Here is an 8,784-nt window from a genome sequence, read left to right on the forward strand (position 1 = left end):
TGGACGTTAATGGCGGTCTGACAATCTAAGGAGAAGAATGCTGAAAAGCCAAGTATGCCGTAAACAACAACAATTAAACAACAACAGTGAAGGGGATGGAAAGGTCAAGAGGGAAAAAGAGGAACAGTGACTTTGTTTACTACCGATAGAAGAAGCAGTCGCAGCACACCAGAACCCCCATCCAGTCAGTGGTGAAGCAGGGCCGGGGTGACGAGGCTCCGACCCACAGCACCCTTCCTCCCTTCCACGTCCCAGTCTCGTCTCCTCTCTGACAAACTCGGCTACAGGCGCCGCGGCTCCGGCATGGCACCTTGTGTAACAGTACAGCCACTGGAGCAGCTTCTGGCTTTAACACTAGTCACGCAGGAGGGAGAGACGGACGGACGGACGGATGGACACTAGGCCGATCAGGGAGTTAGCCAAGCAAGCATGCAGAAACACCCTTTCAAAACAAATTAACATTCACAAAACCTCTCTAAGCATTGTCTCTTTCTCTCTCCTTTCTAACTACTGCACAACTGCCTGCCTCACTTTCACACTCTCGCAAACTCTCCCTCTTCCCCTCTCTCTCTCTCTCCCTCTCTCTCTCTCTCTCTCTCTCCCTCCCTCTCTCTCTCATTCGTTTGCTGGCTCCCACTTGAAAGGCGGGAAGATTAGCTTGGCAAACAGAGTCCCATAAACAAACTGCTGACTGCTGGGCAGCACAGGGTGGACTGCAGGGGAGAGAGAGAGACAGCGAGAGATGGACACACACACACTGGGAGGCAGCAATCTCAGTAATCTGTATACATCCTTGTCAAGCTAAACATCCTATCTCTCCCATCGCTCACACAAAATAAAAACTCTCTCTGTTTGCTAAATCTGAGTCAAATCCTGTCAGGCGAAGGTAATCGGTGCAGCACGTCGACAGCCCCCTCATGCTTTTGCACATGAAGTGATATGTAACTAAGTCACTACTAACAGTGGATGGCTAATTGTCAACTCATGAGTCAACACTAGGGAGCTGCACATTTGAATACAGAATACAGAGCACGTATACATTAATGAAGACTCTTCATTCACACAAATGATGCAAAGGTACGGGATGGGAGGGGCTAGCGCCGAGACAAGCCCCCAGGAAGTGAGCCAATGACTGCAGCGTTCTTATGCTGTGTGGGTAAATAAGGCGAAGGACACCGAGGGACTCATGGTTCTCATTACATCTCTGCCCCTTCCTCGCAGCCATCAAGGGCAATCACTTCCCTTCAAGACAGAAACACACATAAACGGAAAGGACTGCAGCGACCAGGTGTGTGTGTTTGTGTGTGACGCCGAGATTGAAAGCTGCAGTCAGACACCGACACAGGCAGCTAAACGGCGCTCTGCCGACAAAGGGTCCGACAGACAACAAAAGGCAGAGACACCGAACACTTCCAGAAGACGTCACAATGCGGCGACAACCGCAGGGGGGACAGTTCTGCTCTTATTCTGTCACCGACTAATCACAGAGCTCCTTAACAGTGAGATGGATTTAACAGAAGCCAAAGCTAGTGGTTATTTTAACCTAAACCCCACTGCACACAACGTCAGACGACACCACTGCGCTCCTCCCTTTGCTCCTTTTCTTTTTAAGATAAAAGACGACAAAGGCGGACCGAAGCAGCCCGGCGAAGCACTTTTGCATCCCATGACGTCATCCATCCTTCAACACCTCCTCCTCCCTGGAGGCCTGTCACCAGGAGCTGCAGCTAACAGTCCTCCTCTTTCACTGTTTAATTACCTCATCCCTTTCACCTGCACAGACACACACACACACACACACACACACAGACACACACGAACAGACTTCCTAATTGAAAACAGAAAGGGGATGAAGGGTATACAGCGATAACATTGTTCTCGCATTTTCGGCTGTGTGATTGAGTGGGTGTTTGGCACTCGTTAGTTACCTTTGTGTTTCAGTACGTAAAAGTCAGGATATGGGTTTTTGTGTGTGTGTGTGTGTGTGTGTGTCAAACTGCGGAAGGCCAAATGCCCTGTAACAAGGCGAAAAGCAGTGCCATGGGAAACGTGTATGAAGTGAAACTGCCATTAAATCAACTGTCACTTTCAACAATATGAGCACAATATCTTGTGGGTCGCCTTGTGTGTACTTCCTCAGACTTTTGGATCTTATCATAACATCCAGACAAACAATAAAAGCAAGACATCCGCCGAATTCAAGCAAGCTGTGTGACTTGGCTGGTGGACGGCAGACAGACAAAGAAAGGATTTTTTTTCTTATAAACTTGTGACTTGAAAAGATAACCCAATGAGGGGAGAGAGAGAGAGAGAGAGGGAGAGAGACCAAAACACTGGGCAGGGGAAAGACCCGACTCGTGACCCGGGTTTAGAAAACGCCAGGATGTGAATAGAGCCCGTTGCTATCACGTCAAGGGAAAATGGGTTATGGGGAAGGAGGCAGACCCACATGGTGCACTTCCTTCACACTGCTACACTCTAACACATATAAAGTTGCTAGGTGATGGGAGGGCAAGAGAGGGATATTTCTGTGGAGGGAAGGAGGGAGAAACATAATAAAAGGTCAGGGAGAGTAAAAGAGGAGAGATCATTTTTGCTCTTTTGCAAAAAAGGAAGACAGGAAACAAAAGAGAGAGAGAGAGAGAGAGAGAGACACCCCTCCCCTCAAGCGAGACAGACAGGTTTGTCCTGATCCAGCTTCACAGACTGAACTACACGTGGGCGCCACACTGAAATCATGGGACCCTTGAGAAGAATTGACCTTATCAATGTCTGATGAGCCATGATCAAGTCTTTTTAGGGCATTTTGCTTGCAGTCATAAAACTGGAAAAAGGGCCCATGCAACTGTATATTTTCTATTATAAATAACTGTAAGTTCATGTGATTCTTCCTCAGATGTAGCCTTAAAAGTCCTTAACATAGAGAACAACTTTCATGTGATTCTTCATCACATTAGAAGTCCTTATTGCAAACAAGTAGCCCTCAATTTTGCCAATGCAGCTTATGTATCTGGATAATGTTGCAATAAAAAAAGCCTGCTAAGCAATATTTGAGAGTTATCTTAAAAAATTAATGAAATGCCAAGAAGTGAAATAAAGAGACTGTAAAGTCACTATGATCACCCCTGCAAGCATACATGGAGACATCAGAGCGAAAGTGAACTGATTCATGAGCCAAGCATATAACACGTGCTGCAACCCCCCCCCCCCCCCCACATATGGATAACACCATTATCAAGTTACCACTGCGCACATTACTGCAGCATCTTACCTATTTAGCGTATAGGACCCGTTCCTTTTAAACCTCATCCTGGACGACAGGAAGCGGATAAAGAAATCCAGAATTGACGGCGTTTCAGCTTTTTGCCGCACCCCGAAAGACACAAACCCCCCACGGTGTCTCGGTCTCTCTTCTCTGGACTCCCGCTGAACAACTAACGCGGAACAATACGGAGTTGCTCTTTGCAGTCCTCTCCCACTCCTCCGGCACCGTTCTCTCTTTCGGTCGTTTCTTCCCAGACCTCCCTCTTCTTCTCCTCCCCCTCCTCTGACTCCCCCCCCCCCTCGAGTTAGTTTCCGCGGAGCAGGGTTACCGACAACCGACTCCTCAAACTACAGGCGTTCCGTTGAGAACAACGACGGGCTCGTGTCGGTGGCGCGAGCGGTCCGGAGCGATGCGAAGTTGGGACTAAATCTAGCGAAATTAACCCAGAGTGTGGTTAAGGCTGGGTGTGCTTTGTGGGGGTCGGCATTGTGTTTTTTCAGTACGTCCACATGTACATCCACTCCCCAGGCTCGGTTCGGCGACATTCAACCGAACTAACCCAACAAAAAACCATTAGGAAAACCACATTTACGATACAGTCATAAAAAACGGTTATCGATGCGAGGCAGCTTCCTTCTTCTCCCCATTTACGGTCCGCAGGAGGCTCATGTTCCAAGTGCGTTTCCTATCTGAGGAGCTATATATACACACATACACACACACATACACACACACACACACACAAAAGCTATATGTCTTCATATACTGAACACAAACCAGGCTCCACCACTCCAACAGCCCTTGTCAGAGCCTGAAGGGTGAGACAGATTTAAGCCTAAGAATAGGGCTGAGGATCCATTAATGCCATTTAAATCCAAAGTAGCCTTTCCAACACACACACACACACACACACACACACACACACACACAAATTGATTATTAGCACAAATTAGATTATAAGAGGGTGTGGTTTGATAAAGAATGACACCACATTTCTGTAAATTATACTTTTTGATAGTTTAAAATGACGGGTGGTTCTTTGCATGGTGAGGATGATGCTGCACCAACACACTCTTGACCTCACAGCAGCAGAACAATGACCAAGTTACCAAAAACAATGAACCATAATCACTGGCTACCTAGTGAGTTGTATCGTACATCGCAGCCTTTTGAGCATCCTCTCTGGCAAACAGTGATACTTGACAATGAAATGAGATGCGGGAATGTGGAGGAAATGATGAGATTAGGTGACTTTGGGACGGACACCGAAGTGACACTGACCGAGTGTGATCTTTAGCTGCACCCAGACGCCTCCTGCCTCAGTCGTGCATGCATGACCTCGGTGGAGAAAACTCGCTGCCCCTGATGGATGATCTTTACGCCACTGTGTGTACACTAGATACAGCTCAGGGGAGTCAAAGCTCTTGTTTTGTCAAGTTTGGATTTGTATGGAAATGGGGAGAGGGGGGAGTTTTAGAAGGGAATAGATAGATGGAGGTTGGGAAAAATATGGAGAGTGGGGATATGTTGGGAAGAGCGCAGGACCACAAGACTGGAAAAATGGAAAGAACAGATGTGCCTTTCTAACTGCCAATTAAGGAAGCATTGGGGAAGGAGAGAAGACATGCAACAAGAGACATAAACTGGATTAAAATCCAGGATGTTTATGTTTACATGTAATGTGCTTTAGTACTTTGTACAACCCAAAGGTTACGGTTTTAGAACTTAAATGAAGCAACCAGGAAGTGACTTGAAAAAGGAGCTATTTTCAGCTTCAAAAGTAATTCATCTCTGCCACATTGTCATGGAGATGACTTATAAAAGGACAAATCAACTAAGAGCAAACACTTAGTTCAAAGAATCCTGAGAGCATGTCTGCAAAAAAAAAATAATCTTTTAAAAGGTGTCCTGCCACACAAAAACGTCTTTACTTGCATTTTTTTGAAATATGTCAGGGCCATACGCGTGTGTGTGTGTTATGTGGTGAATGTGAAAATGAACTGCTACCTCTTCTGTCAGCTCTAGCCACTGAAAAGATATAAGTGGAGAAATCAGACAATCACAACAGCTGGTCAGTCTGACGTCATGATCCCTGAGCTCATTACTATCCATGAGCTCACCCAGTGGCGCTTGGTAAAGGATGCTGATAACAAAGCTCTCATTTACTGGCTGTTAGCCAATCAGAGTCAAGAAGCTTTGCTCGTTGAATATTACTAGGCTCGTTTGAGACAAACTGCCCCTCGCCTGTAAAGTGGACGAGAGCAGGGGACAAAAATCCGCTCTCAAGTCGGACAGCTTCCGGTCAATTCCTGCAGCCTTCAGGCTGAACAGGAAGTGACAAAAACACTGTGGTGCGGTTCTGATTCAATAAAATGGTATCGGACCCATATATCAGCTTGTACAGCCTATAGTTGTTTTAATTATGTCAAAATGCAACACAACACACGGTAGATGGTCCATGATCTGAACACATTTAGTCTCTCTGCCTTCTAAATGTAACTATAAGCCACACAACATGTAGCAATTAAACTTTTTTCCACAAAAAAATGTCACAGAGTCCATGGTAGAACCTCCGACATTACCTTAAAGTAACGAAATACATGTGGGAGGGCACCTTTAACAAAATGAAATGCCTTATTTACTTTTGTGTGTATAGGTTTGGTGGGATAACGGTTCCAATTTTCTAAAAGAGCTTTTAGGGTTATTCAGGATTACATCATGAGAGTGTGGTGCAGTGTGTGTGTGTGTGTGTGTGTGTGTGTGTGTGTGTGATTCCTCCACTCCCGGAAAAGCACTCCGGCTCGGTTTCAGTGGCTCCCAGCTCGTTTATTACAGAAAGAACAGTCTGGCACCAGAACTGGTGATCCATCGCATCACTGCTGCTACTGCTGCTGCTCAGTCAGTCACTGCAGAGTTACACAGCAGCCACCGGAGGGAGGAAGAGGAGGAAGACTACGGAGGGTTTGGGACGAGAAGGCTTGGAGTCAAGAACGGGAGGACTGAGAAAGCAACAAAGGGTGAATACTGCAGACCACAGAGGCACGTTTAGCCTAGGCTTTTATTGATGCCGTTCCGCACAACACCCCCTTCCTTCCCCCTGCTATTCAGTCTCAATCCATTCCTCCTTCCTGAACGCATTCATTGGCTGGACCTTAACTTTCCAGGATTTTATGGCTCCTTTTGCTGCCCTTTCATTAAGCTAATCTAAGCTTTCTTGCTTCTTTCGCAATCCTTATTTGTTTTCAATCCTCTTTTCCATGCACACCCTCCTTTCTTTTCATCTTCTGTCCATCGAGCTCAATCCCTGCCCACATTTCTCTTCCTGGTGTAAAAGATGTTAACTTCAAGTGCGTGTCCGTGCATACAAATGGCGTTAAACGATGCCGACGGAAGCGTCGATAAGCGATGCCTTCTCTCTTTCGTCTGAGGAGGAAGCTGCGGATTTTCTCCGAATGTTTCGATAATGAGGATCAAATAAAGTACTCGTTCCAAGTGCAGAGAAGCTTCCAGGAAAACGTCACCGCTAGCCCTGGCCCTTACACAGGCTTTCGAGGAATACATTGCACAAATGCTGGACCGCAGTGCACAAACGCACTCTACTGTGGCTTCAGCAACTTGAGAGCATGTGTGTGATAGGAGAGCTTTTAGAGCGACCATGGCACTGCATGCGCCAAGTTCCTCAGCACAGAGGTGATACTGATTGAGGGCCCGCTGCCGCCACACACACACACACACCATTTTCCGCGGTTATACTAAAAAAGATTAATCTTATGAAACTACTAACATGTGTGTATCATGCAATTTAATGTACATTCGGATACCAAGAACCTACTGTTTCTCTCACCCTCTCATCCAATATGTACACACATGTACAGACACACAGACACACACACACACACACACCCACCCACCAGAGATGGGAGCTGGGATTATGCCAAGGAGTGCAGTATGAATGGGCCTATATATACAGCCAGGCTGGGCGACGCCAGGAGTCGGTCTTTCACACACAGCCTGGCCTATAGAGAGGGGACACCATTAATAACTCAACATTAATAGTAACCTCAGTGTCTCTGTCTGACCATCTAGGCTATCGCCGCAAAGCTGAGGGAGCTTGCAATAATAAAGTCTGATACTGGTCTCTTAGTATATAGAAACTCATGAGAGTTAGGTGAAATAACAGACTAAATGACAGCAATGTTGACGTATTCTCAAATGTCTCCTAGATGCACCCAAGGGCAACTGTTATGTCTGGGTGTTTCGGGCCTCTGCACCCAATCAGTATTATCTTTCTATATCTAGACAGATGTAGGTTTCAATTCAAGTTACAGGGAATGAAATGCAACCTTACCCATGCACTGATCACCACTCAGGCATTTTTAGAATGTAAAGCTGAGGAACACCATCTAATTTGTAAAAGAAGTACCACTTTGTTTTCATTTTTCACTGTTATTTTACTGCTCCAAGAATCTTAACAGGCCCATATACTGGTAGACAGCAGTGAAGAAACCAATGAGTGAAACAATGAGTCAATATTGGTCTGTAGGCTCCCGAGTAGGACATCCAGTGACATTTTTCACCATTTTCTGACATTTTATAGAGCAAAAGATAAAATAAATAAATAAAAAAATCTACAATTGTACTGATAAAAAAAAAAAAAAAAAACATAATCCTTGTCATTTTTCTCAGTTTGGCATTTAAGGAGCCTGGAGGAAGTTTACATTCTACATTAAAAAAAAAGAAGTATCCTTCATAGTTTGAACTGTGCACATCCATCCTGTAAACAGGAAGTCATGATGGACACAGCTTACTGACGCACTGACACAGGGAACTGAAGATGGGACTGGGATGCCACCTACTGTTAAATAGAAGAAAATGCACCTCCGCTTTCTCATTCTCTCTCTGGGGCTGCTGTGCTGAGTGAGTCGGGTTGGGCCGGAGGAGCAGTGATGAGAGATAGGCAGCAGGCGGAGGCGTAGGCCATCGCCGATGTCCCGTTGACCTGTACGCAGTCTGCAATTGTCGGCATGGGAATGGAGGCTTTGCACCGGCGAAGGAAGGGAGGAGGTGAGGACAGGAGATCAAAAAAAAGGAAAAGGAAAAGGACACGGGAAGGAAGAGGAGAAGGAAAGCAGCGCTGATGCCTCAGTGATGTGTGGTGTTGCCGGTATGGGAAAGACATCGAGGGCATGTACTGAATGGAGAATATCTGATATGGAAATATCTGAAAGGTGTCTTTCCAAGATCTTAGGTACAGGAGTGATGAGAAATAGGGTGTTCATTTTTGAAGAAGCCCTTCGTCGATTAATAGATAGATTTACATAAAAAATAAAAGTGCTGATTTCACCTGACAGAGGAGACAGGCCAGCCCAGCTTCTGATAAAAGACATAATGATGGGGGGGCCCTGTGGGTTGTCAGTAATAAATCTGACAGCGCTAAGAGACAGACAAGAGACACCAAGATGTTTAAAAGTTCACATGCCATGGTGCTCTGGATGCTTTTACATAGACATTAGTGGTCC

The 8,784-nt window shown here is 45.9% G+C and overlaps 1 protein-coding gene and 1 long non-coding RNA gene across 4 annotated transcripts in view; one reads left to right on the top strand and one right to left on the bottom strand.

The window, feature by feature from the left end:
- The window catches only part of LOC117949307, a 23,358-nt gene extending 17,489 nt beyond the window's left edge, over positions 1-5,869 (top strand). Inside the window, exon 4 of the long non-coding RNA XR_004657668.1 lies at positions 5,855-5,869. This is a non-coding gene — a long non-coding RNA (uncharacterized LOC117949307). The remainder of the gene's footprint in view (positions 1-5,854) is intronic.
- mob2a (MOB kinase activator 2a) overlaps positions 1-8,784 on the bottom strand; it is a 71,116-nt gene that overhangs the window by 38,020 nt on the left and 24,312 nt on the right. The window contains exon 1 of one of the 3 annotated variants that reach the window (XM_034879443.1): positions 3,272-3,518. The exons of 1 other annotated variant lie outside the window; for it this stretch is intronic. In XM_034879443.1, the coding sequence (XP_034735334.1) occupies positions 3,272-3,309 (38 nt within the window). In that variant the 5' untranslated portion in view covers positions 3,310-3,518. Of the gene's footprint in view, positions 1-143; positions 555-3,271; positions 3,519-8,784 lie in introns of those variants that run through there. One more of the 3 variants, XM_034879442.1, reaches the window with a different exon arrangement.

This window comes from Etheostoma cragini, chromosome 8, assembly GCF_013103735.1.
Source record: "Etheostoma cragini isolate CJK2018 chromosome 8, CSU_Ecrag_1.0, whole genome shotgun sequence".
Classification (NCBI taxonomy): Eukaryota; Metazoa; Chordata; class Actinopteri; order Perciformes; family Percidae; genus Etheostoma; species Etheostoma cragini.